The following is a 23,749-nucleotide window of genomic DNA, read 5'->3' on the forward strand; positions in this document are numbered from 1 at the left end:
ACACTCAAGTACTTTCTCTCATTTTAAATTCCTAACATTTTCCCATCCACCTAAGTACACTTGCTCCCCACCTTGCTGGTAAGGAAACTGCTGCTCCAGTAGGTAACTTCTCTGCAGTCACCTGGCCAGCTCAAAGTTGCAGTCACCTGGCCAACTCAAAGATCAATCCAGTTCCAAGTCTCAAGCATTGAGTCCTGCCTCCTGGCCTGCCCAAGTGTGGGTGACAGAACCATGTGCCCAGGGCTGGGATGTGCTAATACAGGGTGCCTCTGCAAAGCTGAGCATCCCCTTCTCCTGGACCTCGCCCAGAACCTTCTCCACCAACCAACCCCAACCCCCTACCTTGTTTATCTAGTGACTCCCATCATCTTTCCCATCATTGCCGGGGTGGCAGTTTCTCAGGGAGACCTGAGTGATGGGATGAGCTCCCTGGATGAGCTGCCCCCAGCCCAAATCTCTCCATTTTATCGTTTGTTTATCTGGGCCTCGTCCTCACCAGCCGGCCAGCACCTTGACAAGGGATGGCATCGGTACAAACACGTAGCAGAATTTCAATAAATATGTGTGCAATGGAATTGAGTTACTGATGCTACAGCACACTGGTACCCTATGAATCCCTGCTTGGGCACACCCTGGGCAAGTTCCCTCCTCGGGATGAACAGTGCATCCCACGGGAAGAGAAAGACCTTCCAAGCCTGGCCATAAGCCCCTTCTCCTCCTTCTAGCTCCAAACTCAACATATCTAATTCCCTTGCAGATGGGGGCACATTTGCAGTCTTCTCCTTGCTGTTTAGCTAGAGTTCGACACTCCTACGAAACCACATTAAATTCATTCCCATGGCTCAAAGGAGATCAGGCGTACCCTTGTCCTGTGATTGGGATGAGGGAGGTGTATTGGGGCTGTTGAGGGCCTCTCCAAATATGACAACCCTCACCCCCCAGTCCTCCTTCTATATCAATGGGCCATTATTACTGAGGAGTGCTTCCCATCCCTTTGGAACACTGGGGAAGAACATTCCCTAGATTCTCCAGCTTTGCATGGAGAGTCCCCTCTAGGGGGAGCATCCTCCCTGTGAAACAGATTTGCTTCCAGGTGAGTCAAAGCTGAAGGAGACCCAGAACCAGCCATCAGCACCAGACACACTCAGGAAGGGGGCCACTCCCTTTATGTAACAACATTCAGAGAATGAAGGGACAATGAGGGCACCAGAAGGATGGGGCGTAGTGGGAATTCATCTGAATTATGTCCCCACCTTTCTTTACCTCCATAAAGACAACCGAGCAGCCCATATAACTTCTGTGGAGTTATATGGAGACAGCCCTGCTGTCTCAGGAAGCTTGCTCTGGAGTGTCCCCTCAACCTACTGTCCTGTTTGCAGTGGGTCCACAGCTGCCAGGAGCCCCAGGAAGCCCTGGCTGTTTGCTGGTAGTGAAGTGATCCTGTTAAGTACTTCTCTAATTAGGAACCCATCAGAGGAACCCCAGAGCCCACCCCCTGTCTCTAATGGCCCCAGAGAATTGTTCAGTAGGAGGGATCACCCACAAAACACTTTAGACAGATTTTCAGATGGAGTTTTTGAAACAGTTAGTCTTCTCACAGATGCGTCTTTCTCGGTCTGGACCCTTGTGGCCACAAACGGGGCCCTGACAGAGAAGCAGCATGGGCTCCCCCCCTCCAGCCACCCCCTGGCCCCTTCCACCGCGCTTTCCACCTGCATGCCCAGGCACAGGTATGAGCAGGTGCACACACAGAACCCTGTCTCTCCTCTTCCCACCATTCTTCATGCTCCACCTCGATCCCTAGTTAAGGAGCTGGTGAAGGAAAGAAATCAGGGACCCCACAGTGGAGATCCCCTCAGGATGCTGAAGACAAGACGAAACTTCCATATCAGCTTCTCATGCCGCAAAGCTCAAACAACAGCAGGATTCAGTGGTTCGGGGCTCCTACCACCTGGGGCCCCAAGGCAAGGACCCAACCCTCTGCTCTTTACTCTGTGAGGCATCCTCTCCACAGGATGGTCTCTCCTCCCAGCCTTGGACCCCTTTGGGGTGTGTGAACAATTTACCTGTGAGGCTCTCAGGGGAGGATATTCTTTTGATGGGAGGGAAGCCAGACAGCTTCTCCAAATTGTATGTTGTGGTGAACAATCCTAGCAAGTAGCAAATTACAGTGTAAGGAGCTCAGGGAGGTTGGGGGAAAGCGGGGAAGGGAGCGCCACCTTCCCGCTGGAGCCATGCAGGTGCAGAGACAATGGTCTCAGTGGTGGGGCAGCCCCTTGGAATTGTGAGGTGCACCTGCTGAGCACATCGGAGTGACACATGCCAAACGTCGATGCTCCGCCCTCCCCCTTCCTATTCTCCCCGGTGAGTCATAAGTCCCCTGGGAGACTGGCTCTTTGGTACCCAGGATACAGGGCTCTACTCCCATCGTAAGTGGAAAATGCATTGCCAGTTGGCGGTTAATATTCTTCAAATGAGAGAGGCATGGCAAAGAGTAGATCTCTTGTTCCCAGCAGGAAGGCTTTTCGCAGAAACACCGTGTTTCAGCCCTAACTCTTAAGGAAGGAGAAAACAGACAACTGCCCCATGGTTATCTCTGACACTGGTCACTTCCAGGATTAATCTAAAGGGAGAGACAAAGCAGACACTTGAATCACGCATCTTAACTCCATTTTATTACATCAAGGAAAATAGTTGTGGGAGGAATGATACTAGAGATAAACAGAGATTAAGCCACTCACAGTTGCACTGTCTACACCTTCCTATCAGGGAATAAATATCACGGGTCTCTGTACATGCATTGCAGGACAGGTGTGCATGTGTGTATCGTGTGCAGATGAATTCTCTCTAGGGTGTTGTTCTTTTAATTTCTTGACAGATGATGGTTGAATTCAGTGTCTTCTGGCAGACTAGGAAGGGGCTCTCCCACTAGGACTGGGACCCAGCCTTTTTCTTCTGGAATTTTCTGAACTGAGACTGAATGGCCACGGCCGCGCGTTCTGTCTCTGGCGCATCCATGTCAATGTCAAATTCTTCTTGAACTTTCTTCTGACCATCTGTAACAAGAGAAAACACAAAGGTGAAGCCATCACCGAGCCAAGAGCAGGAAGACAGACAGCTGCCAGTCACCACGCGGCACGCACTCACCACCCCAAGGACGGGACCTGGTTTGCAGAGTAGAGCTTGTCCCAACGCCCGTCAGAGCCAGGATCTACCTGGGCTATTCTCTGCCTGCCCCAAATCTGCAAGAGACCATGAAACTCAAGAATACAGTCCCAACCCGTCAGATGCTTTCTATACATGATTTTCTGTGTCTCATGGCCATGTACCACATGGTGTTAAAAATATTAGCTGTGCTTTGACTTTTTCCTTATAACCTCATAGAGATAGAATTTAAATAGTGCTACAGATATTGACCCAATGGGGGACTGATATTCACAAGAGCTTTGGGTCAAAGTCACTGAGTTTCTGGGTGTACTTTCATCGCCAACGAGATTGCTGATTGAACGAAAGCTTCTGTTTGTCACCAGCAGATGACCCCATTTGACCTTCACAATTTTGCTGAACTTCCACAGGTCTCACATTCTGTTCCAAAGAGGGAGACTTAACAATATGCTTGCTAAACTGGAAGGATTTAACTAATTCACACTGGAACAATTATAGAAAATAAAATATAAGCCAAAGAGAAGTGAAAACACGTGCTGAGTGTCTCTTTTCGCTGGGCGTCAGCTGACTTTAAGCCAAATGTAAAAACGAATAAATAAATAAAATCCTCTAGTCATAAAAGGGAAGAACCTTTACAACTCCTTCAGTCTGGCAAAAGCTAATCTTCAGAACTGCCAAAGCATCTCTTTTAAGAACATACAGGCCTGGGCTGCCTTCGGCTCAGGTCATGATCTCAGGGTCCCGGGACCGAGCCCCATGTTGGGCTCCATGCTCCGAGGCGAGTCTGTTTCTCCCTCTGCCCCTCCCTGTTTGTGCTCTCTGTCTCTCTTCCTCTCTCTCTCTCAATAAATAAATCAAATCTTTAACAAAAAAACAAAACCATGCAGGCCGGGGCCCCACTCCAGACTCAGGGCTGCTCTAGGAAGGGCTCCTGGTTGCAAGACCAAGTCACATGCATCAGTGGTCCTGGGGGAACACCAGATAGCCCTGCTTTTATAAAAGGCTCTCGGATGATTCCAAGAGGTGGCCAGAGTTGAGACTCCACATTTTGTCTACAGATGAAGCACCCAGTAAGGCCCTAGAGTAAGCTCAAGGTAGAGCTGGGGACAGAACCCACCCCGTAGCACTTGGGTCAAGACGTCAGTGCCACCTGGACTTGTACCTGGAAGCCCAGCAGTGTGCTGGGCACAGCCAGTTTGGAATGGGAATGTCAGGGGCATCTGAAGCAGGGACAGGGCTCTACTCCTGACTTTGTCACCAGGCAGCCAGAGTTCATCATTCGCCCATTTCCTCTCTNCATTCACCCATTTCCTCTCTCGGTGACTTTGATAATAATGTTTGGGCAATGCCCCTCACAAAGAGGGTTGAGGACATGGGATCACTTTCAAGTGAGACAGACTTGTTCTCTTCTGCCTGCTCTGTTCTTTCTCTCCGAGACAGATGATAGGTAAACGGATAATAGANGCCCATTTCCTCTCTTGGTGACTTTGGATAATAATGTTTGGGCAATGCCCCTCACAAAGAGGGTTGAGGACATGGGATCACTTTCAAGTGAGACAGACTTGTTCTCTTCTGCCTGCTCTGTTCTTTCTCTCCGAGACAGATGATAGGTAAACGGATAATAGATAGATAGATCATAGATAGATAGATCATAGATAATAGATGGATGATTGACAGATAGATGATAGATAATAGATGATAGATGATGATGATGAAGATAGATAATAATGATGATGATGATAGATGATAGATAGATAGATAGATACATGATAGATATGATAGATGATGATGGTAGATAAATGATAGATGATGATGATGATGAAGATAGATAATAATAATGATGATGATGATAGATGACAGATAGATACATGATAGATAGGATAGATGATGATGATGGTGATAGATAATAGATAAATAGGTAGATAGATGACAGGCAGATAGATACAGATAAATGATGATAGATGATACATAGATAAGGATATAAATATAAATATATATGAGTTGCCCCATATAAATATATATGAGTGCATCTGGTTGTGCGACATTCCCTTTGCAGACCCTTAAGCATACTCCCGTCAATTTGCCCAGCGACAACTGGTCACCTAGATCCCTCCAATCACACCTCCATCTGGGAGGAGAGGACAGTGGCTCTGCAAGCCTTGCCACACTGCTGCGTCTGTGACCTAAATCAGTAGAACTGTTTTCCTCTATGCCAGATTGGCTGCCAATGCCCATGACAGAAGTGAATTTCGAGCGCCCCAATGTCCAGGGAATATTTGGGGGGCCATCTTTTTCTAACCCATGAGAGCCCAGATGATACAGAGGACGCGGTGGGTTTGTCTGGCACCGCATCAAGTAAGCATTCATAATTTGAACAGCATGGCAGGGACCTATAGTGGACAGGGCCATCGGGCGGGGCAGCAGTTCCGGGAGGCTCACGTCAGTACCTCAGACATGTTTCTTTAGCATTATTGCATGACCTGGGCTGGGGCAGTGTCTGGCAAGCCTGAGCTGGGACCAGCTGCAGCTCCCGTGCTCTCAGCGATGGACCCTCCACACGGGCCACGTGGGCAGGTAAGTAACACCTTCAGCACCAGGACTTGTCATAAGATGGTTCAGACCCCAAATCCTCTTCCTCCCTGAGGAACCCCTGTATTTGATTGCGAAGGGGGAGACCAGCTGACATTCATAGGGACACGGAAAACCTTTCTTTTAGATTTAAAACATTGCTGCAACTTGAAGGTTTTAAACAACCCGATTCATCTTTCCCCTTAACAATACTGAAGAAAACAGCAATATTATTTTTTGACAAATGATAAAAGGAGGGGTAGAAGATTATGTACATTTAGGAAATATGTGAGATTGTGAGGATGGGTCATAAAAATAAATTTCACAATCATCTCTGAAACTAATATCTTCAGCTAAAAGTGATTTATACGTTTCTCCCTCATTGGAAAAATATTACAATGCTTAAAAAGGAAGCACTAATATTTCAGGAACTGTTACCTTCTGTTTACTTGGCAAAGTCAGGCCATCCCTGGGGAAGGTCTGACACTGTGACTCCTTCCACCGAGATTTGCAAAGCTGAGGAGGGGGCCCCGGAATGTGGTGGAGAAGGGACAACTACTAGATTTGGTCACTGCAAATGACGCCAGGGTCTGCAGATGGCTCAGTGTGGTCCTGAGACTAGGAAAGCAGGGCTCAGAGAACCCCAGACTCAGCAGGAGGAGGCTGGCAGGTGTCACGGCAGAGCCTCTGTGGGGCGCCGGAGGGGCACCGTCCACAGACGACTTGGTGAACAAGATGCAAAACATGGCCACATTGGAGTGACATAAGGAAGCATCGTTTATGGGGGGGAGGGGTGCCACCGGGAATGGTCAGGGCCTGGGTGGAGAGAAAAGACTCAGGCATCCGGGGCGGGCCCCTTCAGATATGCAGCTCACACTGAGGGTGAGCTCTGGGTGGGCTATTAAGCCCCTCCGTGCCTAGAACAGTGCCTGCCTCAGCACCTGCCGGGGAATAAAGGAAAGGCAGCCTCGCATCAGGCAGGCAGTGTCCTCCAGGCTTCCCCAGGATAAGGCCAACTCCCTCCCAACCCTCAGGTCCTCCTGGTCCCAAGGAGGCAGCTGGCAGAAGCAGGTACAGTGACTTGGGGGTGTGTCCCTCTGCTCTGTGACTCTCAGGAAGGTTCATAGCTTCTCTGGGTCTCAGTTTGCTCATCTCTAAAAGGGAGAGGTAGAATCATTTTTAAAAGTCCGTTCCACGTAGCCACCGCTGTGACGTGCAGAGCGGGGCCATGTTGTAAATTGAACCACTGCCCGGTGGTAGTGAGCAGGACGTGCCAGAGCTGCAAAGCAGGGGCGGGGGGTGGGAGCAGTCGCATGGCTCCCTAGCCCCTGGGCCCTGCACCTGCTCAGACTCTGAGATGCTTGGGGCCCGATGCAGAGAGGCAGGGCCGGCCACAAAGCCATCACATGCAATGAGGCAGCGGCACCAAGGGGTCAGGCCCTCCCCAGTCTCTTGGATGGCAGGTGGCGTTTGCTGGGCTTGTGACTTCACGTCCTTGCTCAGCAGCACAAGGCCCAGAGGCTACACGGAAAGACAGGTGCAGCCCAGGACTCACAGGTCATGTGAATATCAACTCGGCAGTCCCCAGTCACCATCGCTAGGAGGCACTGAAGGGGCCTGGGCCCTCTGCATGAGGGACAGCAGATCTAAATGAGCGGAGGGAATATGTGTGCTGTTCTCATCTCTAGACCACCCTGTAGCCATTCCCCAGGTGTTTCTATTGTTGCCTCACAAAAAAAATGCATGCAGGCTTCCAGCTGGGTGGGGTGGGCTCTCTACCTGACATTTGAATTCAGAACCCCAGTAGACAAAAGGCATAGGGACCCAGTTCCTGGTAATGGCTTTCCACCAGCCTGAGAGCAGTAGTTCACTCGAGCACTTTGTAACCTGCCCATTACTGCACGGCTGCTATTATTCGTATCTCTCTGGAGTATAGGAATGTTATCCATGTGTCCTCTGTAAAGAAATTCTGAAGCTGACCAGGAGAGTGGCCAAGACGTTATTCATACCAATCAGCTGGTTATAAAAAGCTAGTGATTGCCAACTCCCCTGGAGAATGGGAAGGAACCCGAATTCCTGATTGCGTGGCTCTGGAGCTGTGAGGGGCACCCCCATAACTGCAATGTCTTATGAGCCCAGGGAGGCGGGAAGCCCCCACGAGCCCCTGAGATTTCATCCGGTTCTGCCAGCTCCATTACCTAGCAGGCCTGGTCTCAAAGGCCATCACTATCCCCTACATTATCTACCTGCCCTTCTATTTGCCTCCCCTCCTATCTGTGTGTCCACCCATCTTCTCTCCCCACTTCTCTCGCAGAACCAGGAGCACGGCTGCACGACAGTCCCAAGCAATGAGACTTTTCTCCCTGGGCAGAAACTTCATCAGACAACCGAAACACAACACAGAGCTGAGTCTCTGGCCAGCACCATGAGCGCCAATGCTCCCCCCGGCTCGGAAGTCTCGCGATTCAGCGCTGCCCTGACCTGCCCCCAGGAAGGAACCCAGGGCTGTTCTGTAGATATTTCTTATGCTATTTTCCTGAAATACTGCCTTTCCTTTGCAGAAACTGAGACAGGAAGTGGCTCTGCTGTTTTGGATTTTATGATGCCATAGGAGAGATGTTCAGGCAGCCATTCTTGAAGATGTCGTTGTCGTAAGAGCCCCTCTTCACTGAGTGAGCATGAAATAGGTCCTCCTTCATAGAGTTAAGTGGATTTTCTTTCACAGATCATTTGATGGCCAATGTAGAATAGAGGATCATAACTAGAAAAGGAAGGAGCTACTAGCAGTTCAAAACAATCCCAGGAGATACCGAAAGTCTTCGACACCTCCGAGAAAATCACTCATGGGGGAAAATGGTTTGACATGCTAAAATACCGATTGCATGCATCTATTCTGATCAACACAGAGCTGGCGCTAGAATAGTGGTCATCAAACCAGGGCTACAGCCCGTCAGCTGGTTCTTACTGGGCACCTGTGTCCATCTGCAGGGCACTGCCATTACAAGGTACCCCGGGCTGGACAGCTTGGCTGACAGACATCTGCTGTCTCCCAGTTCTGGAAGCGGCAAGTCCAAGACCAGCATGGGAGCAGATCCGGTTTTTCCAGAGACCTCTCTCCCTGGCTTACTGACAGATACCTCCCTACTGGGTCCTCACGTGGTCCAGCGTCTCTTCCCCCTCCTATAAGGACACCAGTCAGACACCATAAAAACCTCGATTTAACTTAATCACCTCATTAAAGTCCTTATCGCCAAATAGAGCCTCATTCTAAGGGACTGGGTATCAGGGTTTCAGCATATGAATTTGGGGGGACACAATTCAACTGATAACACCTCACCTAACTTTGGGCTCTACAGGTTTCAAAGTAGCTTTGTATTCCTTCCCTTGTCTGGCTGCCGCATTCTCGAGAGCTGCAGGAAGTGCCCGCTGTCCTCATTTCACAAAGGCACAGAGACCATAATATGCCTCGCCCAAGATCGCCTGGTGAGCGCTGGCCAAGGGCTGATTCCGAAGCCCAGCCTTGCTCCAAATCTCGTTTTTAATCAGCAGGACTGAGTTACTTTCAGATCCTTAGAGGCCCAGATGACAGCTTTTCATATGGACCAGGTAATGTTGCTTAGGGGGAAAGAAAATCTTAAACGGCCCAAGTGAAACACATGAGAGAGTCAACCAGTTTGCAAAATCTGCTCGTTTACTGGGCGGTCCAGGAGAATTTACACCAAATCCCATCATTCAGCAAATGGTTGAGAAGGCCTAGTATGGGTCCATCACTGTTGTAGGGACTGAGAGAGAGCAAAGAACAAGCCCAAAGCCCTGCTCTCTAGGGACAGGGGGAAAACAGAAAATAAAAGGGTAAATGCACAAATAAGTAATGGAATTTCATAAATTCCAAAAATAAAGTGTGTGTCTGTGTGTGTCTGTGCATGTGTGTGTGTCTGTGTGTATGTGTGTCTGTGTGTGTGTGTCTGTGTGTGTGTGTCTGTGCATGTGTGTGTGTCTGTGTCTGTGTGTGTCTATGTGTGTGTGTGTATGTGTGTGTGTGTGTGTCTGTGTTCCGAGGTCAGGTAAGGGCTCTGGGAAAGAGACAGGGTCAGGGGAGGAGGCTGGTCCCCAAAGCGAGGCTAGGACCCATCTGCCCAGGAGGGAGGGGCAGCAGGGGCCCTCCGCTGCCAAGAAACAGCACATTTTGAAAAATTATTCTCCATCCATGCATCCACAATCTAACTAGCAGACTTCAAATAATTAGCATAAATTCTTTAGAAATTAACAGACATGTAGTCATCCAGAGCATAACAGAGCTATTCCTGGATCCTGCGACAGCCCAAGATCTGATAAAAAGTTTGAAACTCAGCCTCATTCCAAAATACCTCATATTAACCCCCATGCTTGATTGAAGGAACTCTTAAATATATTTGTTTCGGAGTGGATGATGCTGTAGTCATTGCCTAGACGTCCTGGCGGTGAGTCAGGAACGTAGGGGCTTGCACACACACGCGCGTGTGCACACACGCACACACATGCACACACACGCGCGCGCACACACGCACTCACATGCACGCGCGCACATGCACACACACGCACACACGCACACACACGCGCGCGCACACACACATGCACACACGCACACACATGCACACACGCATGCACACACAGTAATTTGCATACTGATAACTCTCCATATTTTAAGACTTATTTTATAGAAACAAATTACCTCCCAGGGCCTAATCCCATAGATCAGAAATTCGCGCATAAGCAGTAAATGGGGATAGAATCGTCCTGAGTAGGAGTCGGCCCTGATTCGAAAGCACAGCACGGAGCCTACTATAAAAGGACCTAAATTCTAGCACACCATAAAGAAATAACAGTCATTTTACTTAAGTATGCCTTGCAAATGGGCTATTAGAATACGAAGGTTCTTAGAATGCCCTTACCTTCTTTCAGAGTTTAATACTAAGTTGGAAAGAATTCACATCTGTCCATTGTGTTGCCCTTGATATACTTAAGCTAACTGATACAGGGCAACTTGGGCTCCTGGGGCCTCTTAGCTGGCTCTCCACCCTCTCCCACACCCGGGCCACCTATTGGTCAGGGAGAGCCAGTGTGGCTTCCTGCATAAGGACCCAAATCCAGGCCCTCGAGGCAGGGAAATGAAAGCAAAGAGACCAGCAAGAAAAGCAAGCAAAGATTGGCATTTTTTATCCCTAAACCTCAAATTGAATCAAAATATACCCAGAGAACAAGGCACCTAGCGTTAGGGAAGAGGTCACGTCCTCCCCTGCAAAAAATAATAAAGATACATTTGTACACCTAGTTCCAAAAAATGCTGGCATCAAACATCCATCCTATAAAATGCCAATAAAAAAAAAACAATGACTGCACCTCCTTTAAAAAGCTGGGGAAAGCCAGTCGGTGGTGAGTTAGAACAGGTGGGTGGAATTCCAGCAAGCCGGCCCCGGAGCTCTGAGCTCCAAGAGGTTTCTCGTTCCTGCCCACTGGCTCGGGGTTTATTGAATGGGGGCTGCTGGTGCAGAGAATTGCAATTTTCTAAGTCTTGGCTAAGCGGTGGAGATTAATGAGCAAGGTCAGGCATTAGCGGCAGCAGGCGTGGGGGCTGTCCGCATCTACTGTGTTCTCACACTGGATAAACACGCATTTCCCGCCTCTAACTTTCCACACACCAAGTTAGCACCTTTGTGATTCTTACAGCTTTTTCCAAGAGAGAGAAATTCTCTGTTGTCCTAAAAGAGGCATTCTGAAACCCACAGTCTCCACTGTTTAAAACGGGCTGTTGCTAATGCAAAGCCTAATTTGGTCAGCTGAAGGCCATGGCTTACTTCCAGATCCAAGTCCTCTGTGCCCATTATGCCGCAGCTCAGGCCCCTGCCTATGTGCACCTTGCTTATATAGAAAGATGACCAGGCTGGGCCGTTTAGACAATGGAATGGGTGCACGTAGGTGCTGCTGAGATCAAGTTTTCTCCAAAATTCGTGAAGCCCAGGAAGATAACACACCAGAAGATAGAAATATCATTGAAAAAACTCATTTTTCTTTTGGAAAGGCAAAATGGTTCCTAGTTGTATTAGTCTGCGAGGGCTGCGGAACAAAGTACCACCATGGGGCGCTTAAATGACAGAAACGTATTGGCTCACAGTCCGGAGGCTGGAAGTCTGAGATCAAGGTGCTGGCAGAGTTTATTCCTCTGAGGTCCCTCTCCTGGGCGTGCAGATGCCGTCTTCTCACTGTGTCCTCCCACGGTCGACCCTCTGTGCGCATGTGGGTCCTGATCTCTTCTTATAAGAGCACCAGTTGTCCTGGGTTAGGACCCATGTTAATGACCTCGTTCGACCTTCATCACTTCTTCGAAGACCCTGTCTCCAAATACAGTCCCATTCTGAAGTACCAGGGGTTAGGCTTTCAACCTATGAATGTTGGGAGGGGCGGACACAGTTCCGCCCATAGCACTAGCCAACATGCCTACATTTTCGAGAAAAAATAAATAAATAAATAAAGACAGGCAGATGAAGCATGAAGAAAAAGCTTCACTAGGGAAAGCTCGAGTTCCGACTGCTTGAGTGTGGTCGGATGTGCCTTTCTGGGGCTCAAACGCTCCCCTGTGTTTGAAATAGGGATGATCATGAATTGAGACTCATTTGCCTCTGGAGATGTTCGGAGGGACAAGGAGGGAGTGTGCGCCAGCCTGCTGGGTCGTGTATAAAGAGCAATTACGAATGCACTGCTCCCCAGGACGGTGGCATGCAGACTGGCTCACCCCACACACTCTCCTTCCGCCGGCTCGCTCCGCTGCAGATGCTGACAGCTGGAGGAAACCCATTCCCAGGGGTCCTGGAAGGAGGATTCTGCCACCCAGGCTTGGGGCCAGCCAGGCAGGTGCGACGTGGTGGGATCTGAGAAGGCAGAAGTGAGCACTGGGGGTGGCCGACAAACACAGAAGGACCCCAGCTCTGGCAAGCATGGAGGCAGAGGCACTGGATCTCTCTGGGGCGGCTGTAGGGACATCGACTGGTCCGTGCCTGGTACCACAAGCCAGGCAGCAACGGCGGCGGGGATTCTTCTGGAAAAACCTGCACGTGGTCAGTGTTTCTGGATGCAGTGTCCCTGGCTGTGCGCAGTCCAGGCTGGGTTCTCTGCCTCTCAGAGATTCTAAGGGGCTGATACCGTGTAATGACCCCCTTCTACTCAATCTAGCAAGAGTGGATTCTCTTCTTTGTGCCACCATCTGCTGTAGGCATGCCTCGTTTATATGGGGGCAGGGGAAGGACAGGGGAGTTACGTAGGGAAAGGGGGTCATCCTCCGTGTGTTTAGAGATCAGAGACCAGGCTTTCATTTTTTTGCATAGAAAATTATTTAGTCCTGACTGGAGAATAGTTTGAATCACAGTAGGTAAAGGTGAGGATAACACACCAAATGTTTCTTCCCCTCTTCTAAGCACATGCAAAAAATGAAAAGTCCTTCCCAGAAATCAGCAGCTAACTTCCCTAACAGCACACCCCTCAGAAAAGCCAGTTTGCCTTCCTTCACGTGCTCACAGAGAGAAAGGACTTCAGGTTGGTTGGGAGGACAGAGAACAAAGGAATCATCCATCACCTTAGACCAGCCCTCCATGCAAGCCAGCCAGATACATAAGTGCTCGAGAAACTCCAAGAGCAGAAATGGATCGTGGCCGAATCTGCTGCTTGCCTCTATTTATTCCCCGTTCCTTAGTTACAAACCCAGAACTAGATCTCTGGCCTCCTTGCTGTCGGGCGTGGCCACACAACTAGGTTCTGGCCCGTATGATGTGGGTAGGAAACAAGAAATCTCCTGAAAAGAAAGCTGACACTCTGTCCTTTTTTCTTATTCCATCTGTTTTCTGCTAGCCGGAATTCGGAGGCAATGGCTAGTGCTCAAACAGCCATTTTGGGCCATTAAGTTAAGAGTCTTATGCTGCGGGTGGCAAAAAGGAATACCGGTGCTTGAAGCTCCTTGAAACTATCCTGACTGCCCTTGACCACCTACCTTTTCTATGAGAAAGAAATAACTTTGTTTAAGCTGTTTTTTTTAGAGTTTCAGCTTCTTGTAGGTGAACCTCGTTGACATACACATACATTATAATAAGCATGTAATTCATTCAAATTCATTTCAGACTAATAATAGAAATTCAAATATATATCACTGTACATTGTATGGCTCCATTTTCCTCCCTTTTAACTGTACGGCTTTTTTCTTCTGCTGCATACGTCTGTGCAATTTCTGATATGACTGGCCATTTCTTTAGTACTTTTAAAACCTTAGGTTTTTTTACAGAAATATTTCACATATATTCAGTAACCTTTGCCAAGCATTTCTCTCAGGCTTTCCTGCTGTGGCTTCTGCCCCCATAGCCTTCCCCTTCCAGCTTTCGTAGTGTGTAGCTTGAAATGCTTGAAAACACAGGATAGGAATGCCAGTTTTCCTTAATCAGGCTGTAGCCTCCTCCATTCTGCTCGGGGCACATTTTTTTCTTCCTTCAGAGCTTTGAAATATTAGCAGTTTTCCCTTTCCCTTATATGACCTGGTTTTACCATTTCTGAAGGGTGAAATCTTCTCAGACTCATTTGCCCCTAGCTGCTAACCTTCAAAGTTTCAAAGGATTAAACTCTGAAGATTTCAGCACCATGGAGAATTTTAGAAAGTTCTCCAGTTTTCAAATGAAAGAAAATGCAGTCCTAATGAGAGGCCATCTTCAGGAAGCCTCCAAGGAGCACTAGCTCACCTCATTCATATAGAAACCTGAGGGTCTTCGCTCCCCTCGCCCATCATTCCAGAAAATTGCCTTTAGAGGGAAAGGAGGAGCTGAGGCAGGTGGACCGCCTTGCAGACTCGGTGAGAAAGGGAGAGAAAGGCTCAGAAGTCCACAGACCAGAGGAGCCCCGGGCTGTGTTGAAGCGGCAGTGTGGATAGAAGGAGCATTGCACATGCATCAGAGAGGGACCAGCGCTGTGCTCAGACGTTGGACTGTGGACCTCTCCCTCCCTGTGCTCTGCGCCGCTGCCTGGTGAGGGATGCCTCCGTCCAGCCACGTGCCGGCGGCCGGCTTCAGCCCCGGCAGATGCTTCTGTGCTCTTCCTGGACCCCCACGGCAGGCGAGTGGAGGGGCTGCGCTATCTTACTGGACACATTCCCACCCTGGCTCTCAGCCCTGCGCCTCTAGTCCCGGAGGACAGGCATTTTCCTGTGCGGATTTTCAGGGATTACAAGCTTCGTTAGATGCACAGGACTATGGGGCTGATGCGCCCGCTGTGCATGCAGATGTTGACTTTAGGGGCAACGCTCTGGGTAACACCTGGGAAGGGGTCTGTGAAGCGAAGCTGAGGCAGGTATATGCCAGGCCCCGCTGCAGTCGGGCTGATGAACACTGCTGCCGCTTAAAATCTCGAACTTGAGGCTGCCGCCAACATTGATTCCCCATCCGGTCAGGCGTCACGTGCTGCATTCACTCTCTGCACCTCTCAGTCACAGCAAGAAGACAGAAGGAGACAAGACTGCTCATGTTCCCAGCTTCCCATGTTTTAAAGACCCTTCAAAAGTCCTGAACGTGACCACGCGTTCCGCGTTGGAATATCCTAAGGACAGGGACGGCCTTTGCAGCGGTGTCAGCCTCTGTTGTAAATGTGGTAACAAGTACTTGCTGCTTTGTTGGAAAGAGCTTCCTAGAGGGGAGTCATTTTAAGCTTTGTGTTTATTCTTCTACTTGCCAGGAAGATGGGTTCACATATTTGTAAAAAGAGAATAAAATCAAATGCCGAGGACGGAACAAGGTTACGTGGCCTCTGGACTCGGCTGGTGAACCATATCTGGTACCCAGACCCAGAAGGACTAACCAAAGGTAGAGTTCTGGTTTTCGTTTAAAGCATTATTGAATAATGATGTCCCAACAACTAATCTCAAGAAGAAATGGAGTCAGAAGTACTTCCCAGGCCGTGGTGACGTTCTGAGTCCCCAGACGTCTCTCCTACTGCTTTACGGCCAACGCCTGGGAAAAATTCAGATGTGAACCGTGCTTGGTCTGACGAGCCATCGCCACTGCTTAAGCAAGGACTTTTATGCGACGCTATGACAGGAGAGCCGTCAAAGCCCCCCCCACACACAGAAGTTCTTACAGACCAAAAATAAAGCAGAGTATTTTTATTTCAAGAATTCCAAAAACAGAGAAAATTTCCAGTGTCAGGCAACATGATCCAAACGTATTCAGTTTCTAAAAAGCTTTTTTTTTTAAATCATTTTTCAAGGGATCAGAATTGAAATAGCATCCCTTAAAGCGTTCTGATGATCAACAGAGGTAATAAAAGCATTTCCGTCGAGATCAAAAATGTAAGCAGTGGTAAAATATCCATTTTGGGTTGCAGTAGCTCAAGGGANTGTATTCAGTTTCTAAAAAGCTTTTTTTTTTTAAAAATCATTTTTCAAGGGATCAGAATTGAAATAGCATCCCTTAAAGCGTTCTGATGATCAACAGAGGTAATAGAAGCATTTCCGTCGAGATCAAAAATGTAAGCAGTGGTAAAATATCCATTTTGGGTTGCAGTAGCTCAAGGGAACGTTAATAGAGGCTGATATCAAGAAACTGATATGGAAAACCAATTTAGGTAGGACGTTCAGGGAAAATGTCTAACATCGGTCTGTTAGAGAATGGAAGTGCTCCCCGGAGCTAAGGCATCCGACCTTTCACTGAAGTCATTTTAAGCTGAACTGCGGAAATACACGCGAGGGCTATATTTTGCCAGCTGTAGCTGGCTAGGGTGACCTAACAGTCTACTTCCATCCCAGATACGTAATTGGCAAGATGTTACGGTCTTGTTCAACTTGGAGATGTGTGAACAGAATAAGACTGCTCATTTTATCTGCAGGGAGCTCACCGTGTCTTTTAAGACACGATTCTAACCTTCCATCAACTAATCTGGCCCATAATTTCAAAATGATAGTTCAAATTCTCCACTCATTGCCGTAATGTAGAGTGTCGATGGGCTGGGTTTATAGAAAATGCAAAGCGAGACAACAAGTAGCTGTAATTCAACGGCCAGGATCTGGAAGGGCGCTTGTTGGCAGCCCCATGCACAATTCCAGTAGCGCATGGCACCAGGGGCATTGCCCAAACCCCCAAGTGAAATGGTTACAAAGTTTCAAAAGAAAATTGGAATATTTTCTGGCTGCAAAATTGCAGGAACAATTTAATTTCAGGGGCAGCAGGAGGGCCGACAGCAACCTCTTTACATGCGCAGGTGTGCTCATTCCAGCCGTAGGAGGCCGCCCACTTCTTTTGTGTTCCTGTGATGAGTGGACCACTGTTGTCTACACCTGTCCACACCAGGAGGCCAGCCACCGGTCAGGCAGCCTTATGCACACCCGGATGCCCACCATGGAAAGTCCAAGGAAATAAGCCCTCTGCCCATATTCTGCAAGCAGCAATGTGGAAATGCAGTCTGTCCAAATGAAAGAACAAATGTTCCCATTTGGTTGAAATAGTTACATTTGTTATCACAGCCGCTGACAATCCTATTCAGAGTCTGCCCATTGTACTTTCTTTCCCCTCCACTGCCTCCACCAAGAAATAGCGCCGTATTTCTCCTTCGGACTCACAGGCAATATTCCTTCGATGTGTGCAGAACAGAAAATCCAAAGAAGTCAAACATACTCTAGTGTCCCGGAAAGGAACAGCCACAGGATCCCAAAGTGGCAAAATTGGGCAAGAGCCGAGACACGACATTGTCCCACAGGGAGGAATGGGGCCCCAAAGAAGTGAAACAATTTACCACAGGTGAACTACCAGCCAATGACCAAGCCACAAGTGGCCAGGACAAGAAACAGAGATCTCTTCGCCCACCCCTTCGTGAGCAAACGGGAGACGCAGACGTGGTTTCCTTGCCAGACCATACAGCAGCCGAGCAGGACCAGCGGTACTGCAATCAGGGCAACAGCCGAAAGGCAAAGAAAAACCTCAAAGTGACTGGCTAAAATGTCAAAATACTGCAGGGGTGGCCGCATGGTGTCAGCTAATTCATGGAGGAACCCAGCAAACTCTCGACGCTAAACATTTCTCTATTTTCTTCTGAAACTCCTATGAAATAGTTATCTAGTGGCACTACCTGGGAGGAACATTTAGAGAACTTTTTGTAGCCAGAAAATGCATTTATAATCTACAACGCACATCTTCGTGGGCTATTTCTGATGACCTAGCCCATTCGCAAAGCACACTATAAAAACGCTTGCTTTATGGACTGGTGGGAAATTGAATTTTCATGAGTGCACAGCAGTTCAAACTGCCAAAAGGTTTATGTTTGAAACTCTGAAACTCTAAGATCTAAGAAAGGTCAGAGGCAAGAAGACTCATCGTCTCCACTGTGATCAGCACAATGAGTGATTCTGTGCTGTGGGTAATGAGTTCTGCCGCGTTCAAAGGTCAATCCTGTTGCACTTAGGCCTGTGAGCTAATTATGATAGGAAGAGTCTAATGTGGAAATTACTTGGCTCACATCAGCACCTAGCCGGAAAAGCTTTCTCTGACATCCAAGGACACTCTGCTTTCTAAATGAATCCTGGAGTGCAGTTCAATTTTCAATTATCTTCAGGGTCTGGGATGGTGGAATGGTGGAATGGTGGAAAGAGAAGAAGGCATTTTAGAAATATTGAAGAGGCCACTTGCCAAGCACAAAAATGGCAGCAAGCTTCCATTTCATGTAATTGTAAATTACTGGAAGGAGTATTCTCATAAACGTTAAGGAGGCTGTATCTCTCTCTTCCAATTTCCTACCCCCACCCCCACCCCCACCCCCACCTCCTGTCTATGGAATCAATACATGTTTTAGCCGATCGTTGGTCTACTCAATTCCAGATCCCAACAGGAAAACGGAAAGTGGCTCCAGGCACAGTTCTCTGGCAAGAACTCAGGAATCCCAGATAAGGAGCATCCTCTAGTCGGTTCGTTTTCTGGGGGAGGGAGGTAACTTTCAATTTTTTAAATGTCTCATTGAATTAAATCTAGCGATATGCAAATAATTAGCCTTCTCTATCATGACAAGCAACAGTTTCTGTTAAAAATAATAATAATATATACACCTTCAAATTAATATTGGAAAAAGTAAAGATACAAATAATTACATTTTAAATTCAATGATCCCATAATACTGGTTATCCTTCTTTCCTCTTGAACTTTCAAAGTATGGTTTCTATTAAAGGGACTCAAGTCCTCATTTCTGTGGGAAATCATTTTCCCCAACATGCCCAAAAGAACAATTCCCCTGGCTGTGTGGGGAAGGAGAGGGACAGAAATTTGGGCTCTGGTTTGCACTTGATTAAAAGAAAGAGATAGTTGTTTCTCGTATTTCTTAACCAGCTGATCTTGCAGTCACAAGTGTGAAGTTTAACTCAAGGTTCTGAAACTAAGGACTTCAACCTACAACTTGATCCCCCTCCAGGACAATGAAAGCAAATTTCAGCTTCTCCTGTCTGAAATGCTGCCCAGGGAGAGCCCAGCGCTGCGTTCCTCCCAGCTCGACTCCTCAGCCCCAGGCTGGCTGCTCATATTCTAGCCCTCCTGGGCAGCACCTGGGTTCACTGGCAGCTCCCCTTTTCCCAACTGGCAGCCCCACACTTTCCCCAGTGGCTCAGGACAGGTGGGTGAGTCATCCACAGGTGCAGTGGACCATCAGGAGGCAGATTTTCTGGAAGCCTTCAGTTTGCGGCTTCCAGACCCAGATCACTGGAGGGTGCCTGACCACACACCGGCCCTGTCTGGACTCTCGTAGCCCCAAATCCCAGGAGGCTGAAACTGCACGCCCTCCCTCCTGCCCTGATAAACCTGACTTCGGGAGGGGGTGACAGTGCCTGCTCTGTACACACACATCCATTTCCCAGCTGGCCTGGGCTTCCATCTGGGTTTTCCTTTGGACTAGGCTGAGATGTGCACAGCTTTGCACACATGTGCACGTGCATGCGCACATACGCACGCACGCGCGCACGCACACACACATTTCTGTTTGCATTCCTATTAAGTACCCCTCCCCAGTCTTCGGCTGCCTCCCTTTTTTCTAAATGACACCTGAGAGGGCCTGGGGTCTTAAACTGACTGCATGGAAAACACACTAACCTTCACGGACGGCCTAACTGCTCTTTCAAAAATAGAGCTGACAGGTTTCCTCCCTTTAAAAACATGAAGCCAACCAACGACATCACACAAAGAAAAGGATAATATTAATAAATGGCCTTTCTTTTTCTTTCTTTCTTTTTCTTTCTTTCTTTCTTTCTTTTCTTTTCTTTTTCTTTCTTTCTTCCTCCCTTCTTCCTTCCTTCCTTCCTTCCTTCCTTCCTTCCTTCCTTCCTTCCTTCCCAATCTAGATTCTGTCTACAACAATCCTGCCTGCTTTGTCTGTATAAAGCTGCCATCACTTATAGTATAATAAGCTATTTTTTCATTAGGGAAGACTGAAAGGGGTAGCGGATGACTTAAGTTCCAGTGAGGAAAGTGCATGGGCAAGGCACAATGCCATTTTTCAACCTTTACTCATCGGATTTGCTCTCTGCTTCTACCATAGTTCTGTGGCTTTGGTTGGCTTCCTCCAGTGGATGGTACTACAGGCAATCAGGAGACAGAAAGAGAGAGATCTGGGTACTGAATCCCTCACCTCCATCTCTGCTAGGGTTGCAGATAAAATACAGACTGCCCATATATTCAAACTTCAGAAAAACAATGAAAAAAAATGTTTAGTATTAAGTATATCCCAAATATTGCATAGGACATACTTATACTTTAAAAAAAAAATTTTTTTTTTTTGCTTGTCTGACACTGAAACTTAACTGAGCATCCCATACTTTTCATTTTCTAAATCTGGCAACCCTACAAGTCTGCATAGTCACTGCCGCTCAGGTATGTCCATCAACAGAAGAACACAGCCCCCATCAGGCTGCCTCTCCAGACAGCATCCTCTTTGGACTCTGGCGCCTCGCGTCAGGCTCTGCCATTGCTAGCCTGAGGTGCCATGCTATGCTATGTGGGTTTCCCTAAACCCTACACACATCTTTGCAAACAATCCCTTTGTACTTAGCTCTCCTCGAGTTACTCAGGGGTGGGGTGCGCCCTCCGTCCCCTCCCAGGACCATGGACTGTCTATTTGTCACTAAGGACTTCCCGCCCCACTCTCCCAGTGCTGCTCTTTTAAAATACTCCATNTTTTTAAAATACTCCATCACCCGTTCTGATTACAATGTGTAGCACAGAGCAGGTGAATGAATGAATGAATGAGCACAAAAGCTACGTTTGATACAGTTTTGCAACATCCCTGTTCTAAGAACCTAAAGGTCTGCTTCCTGACGAGATTACATTCCTACCAGCAAGAACAGAAAACAGTCCAGGATGGACTTGAAGGAGGGGTGGAGTGTGAGGAGACCCAGCCGACAGGCTAGTAAAGACGACAGGTGTCGGTATGCAACAGGTAATTATTGTCCCCAAACTGAACAGCGTAAATGCAGGAAGTGGTCACTCTGCCCACCGGTTCTAGAGGTGGACGGGCTCAGCCGGGCACTTCTTGCGAGGAGCCTTCCATGTGTTGCAGCGAGGTGGTCCCGGGGCTGGAATCACCTGGGAGATCCTCACGGCACGTCTGGCAGCGGGGCTGGGAGAGACGGCACCGTCGCTGGCTGGTCGGGTATCTCGCCAAGCCGCCGCTCCACGCAGCTGGCCCGGGCTTCCTCCCATATGACGGGTTAGGGGTATGGGACTTCTCATGTGGCCACTGGCTTCTCCCACGGCAAGGGTTCCCAGAGAGAAAAAGTTCGAAGCTGCCAGTTTCTTAAGGTCTGGGCCCAGAAACCCCATGCAAACCCTCTGCTGTGTGCAGCTGGTCTGAGAAGCCATACCTGCCCCGAGTAAGAGAAGGAGACTTAGAACTCCCTCTCCATGAGCCAAAGTCTCTGGAGCCATTAGTAATCCTCTACAAAGTAGGATGCAAAAGCAGAAATCATACACAATTACAACGGGCACACAAAGTGATCCAGGAGGATTCGCCAAGTCCATTACAAAGTAAGGAAAGCATAAAGAGTAGGGAAGTTTTATGCTCCTTATCTGGAAAATTACTTAAATTCAAATTAATTTTTCCACACCCTAAAAAGTTTCCAATTATCTATCTGCTGGGCTTAAACAAGGACAGCAGTTTAGAAAGTGCCAGAAAGAAAACGTATTGTAAAATGAATGCTACATATTGAATAGTTTTAAAGAAAAAGGTTGCATCCGGTGCCCTTAGAGGCTGGCTTCCCAGCCAGGCAACGTGCGTAGGGCCCCACACCCGGCACGGTGAGTGACGTTCCGCTTAATCCTTGTTTAACAAGAGGGCCATGTTTTCATCTTTCCCTAGACCCTGATGTTGGTGGCCCTGTCCTTCGCAAAGAGTGAAAAAGGCAAGGAGGCGTCAATCAGAGAACCACCGAGAATGAGTCTGAGAGATCTTGTCTTCCAGAGCGCATGGCTAGTGAACCGGTGTGAGGCGACCCATACGTAGCATTTGCTCTCGTGACTCCCCCAAAAAAGCGAGGGCAAAGTGACCTGCCCTCTGCCTTAGTGACTCAGCCAGTCTGTTAGACTAGGTTTTCGCGCCGGGCCAAAAAACAAAATGAAAAACACAAAAAACCATTATCATCTTTTGAAGTAACGCTTAAAAAAGCATTCAGAGCAGAATCTCTTCTCAGCTTGCCCACGTTAATGAAAATCAGTCACTCCCTGAAAACAAGAAGCCCGCTATGGAGAGAATTAAAATGGTACATGGAACAAACGAGCACTGTTTCTTGATTGAATGGCCCAAATTAAGCCAAATTGTCACAATTAATTAGTATTGATCAGAAACTCCCACCGGTTACTGACAAAGAATGCTGGAAGAAACCGATCAATACTGTTGAGTGGAATTTACATTAAGTTCACAACACGGCGCCGGGGGCTCTCCGCGAGGCTACGTTCTAGAATCAGTGGCAGAGAGCTTTCTTGGGAGACGCAGGGCAACTTCTGCCCTCGGGTCTGAAGCAAGATCTGTGGTGGCTGGAAGGAGGCCCAGGGAGACAGATACAGGGACCCCAAGGCTTCCTCTTCCTGTGACTTGGAGGGCCAGTCCAGCCTGAGAGGGGGTTCAGTTTCTGAAGACACTTCAGCCCACTATCTACCAAGAACACCCTTTCTCAAGAAGGAACGTTAGCATTCCCATGTGCCTCTAATCACAGACGAACTCACAAACGTGAAACCTACAAATTTAAACCATCTTATCGGAAAGCCCAGGCTGAGATTCAAGTCGGTTCTCTCTTCTGAAAAGCCGCTTGCTGTGAATTAATTCCATAAGTAAAATTATGAGTGTTTCACAAGCTTAAAAGAGCAAAATGTTTTCAAGCACTGGAGAAATATTATTTCCATACGAATAATCGATTAGCAGAACATGAGATGTTCCTGTGTCCCAATTAAGGCAGGATTCCAGAGAAAAGAAGGATCACCATTTTCCTGGTCCAAGTTGCTTCTTGGGCTTAAAAAGATCTTAAATGGCAATTCTTTCAACCTAATTTATACCTTCAGGTTTCCGCTAAGGCATATGGGCCTTCTCCACATGATATGAAACAGAATTCTATCTTCGGCTAGTCTAAAGTTATCCAACGTTCAATTTCACAAAGAAGGAAGGAAGGGGTGCAGGGAGAGAGGAAGAAGAAGGAAAATATGGATAAGCCCATACATTAACATATTGCTTCAATGTGGTCATTTAAAAAATTAATGTGGCTGTCCCTGTAACGAGTCTAACATCACACACATTTCCCAGGGCCGGTTAATGAGCGGATGAGGTGATGGTGCTGCTGAAGACTGGTTTCTGGCTTGGCCAAGATGTATGCCTGTCTAGCCCATTCTGTTCCACGAGCTCAGACCACAGCCCACCCTCGTTGCCAGTTTGCAGCAAGACCCCAGGTCCAGAGACATCTCAGCAGGGGATGTCCACGGAGACAATCTGGCATGTCCACCCT

The 23,749-nt window shown here is 48.1% G+C and overlaps 1 protein-coding gene across 1 annotated transcript; it reads right to left on the bottom strand.

Moving 5' to 3' along the window:
- Positions 1 to 2,653: 2,653 nt before the first annotated feature.
- On the bottom strand, positions 2,654 to 7,328 carry PCP4 (Purkinje cell protein 4). The gene is made up of 2 exons (XM_034654054.1): positions 7,289 to 7,328; positions 2,654 to 3,164 (listed from the first exon to the last, which is right to left on the bottom strand). Exons 1-2 carry the CDS (start codon positions 7,326 to 7,328, stop codon positions 2,929 to 2,931), a joined length of 276 nt encoding a protein of 91 aa, XP_034509945.1. The 3' UTR covers positions 2,654 to 2,928.
- Between the last annotated feature and the right edge of the window lie 16,421 nt (positions 7,329 to 23,749).

The sequence above is a fragment of the Ailuropoda melanoleuca genome, chromosome 1, assembly GCF_002007445.2.
Source record: "Ailuropoda melanoleuca isolate Jingjing chromosome 1, ASM200744v2, whole genome shotgun sequence".
NCBI classification, from domain to species: Eukaryota; Metazoa; Chordata; class Mammalia; order Carnivora; family Ursidae; genus Ailuropoda; species Ailuropoda melanoleuca.

Bases quoted from the DNA above. Each gene is read 5' to 3' on its own strand.
- PCP4 (XM_034654054.1), bottom strand. From the start codon at position 7,328: ATGGTGACTGGGGACTGCCGAGTTGATATTCACATGACCT. The intron at 3,165-7,288 runs GTGAGTCCTGGG...TCTGCAAACCAG, and splicing joins AGTTGATATTCACATGACCT to GTCCCGTCCTTGGGGTGGTG.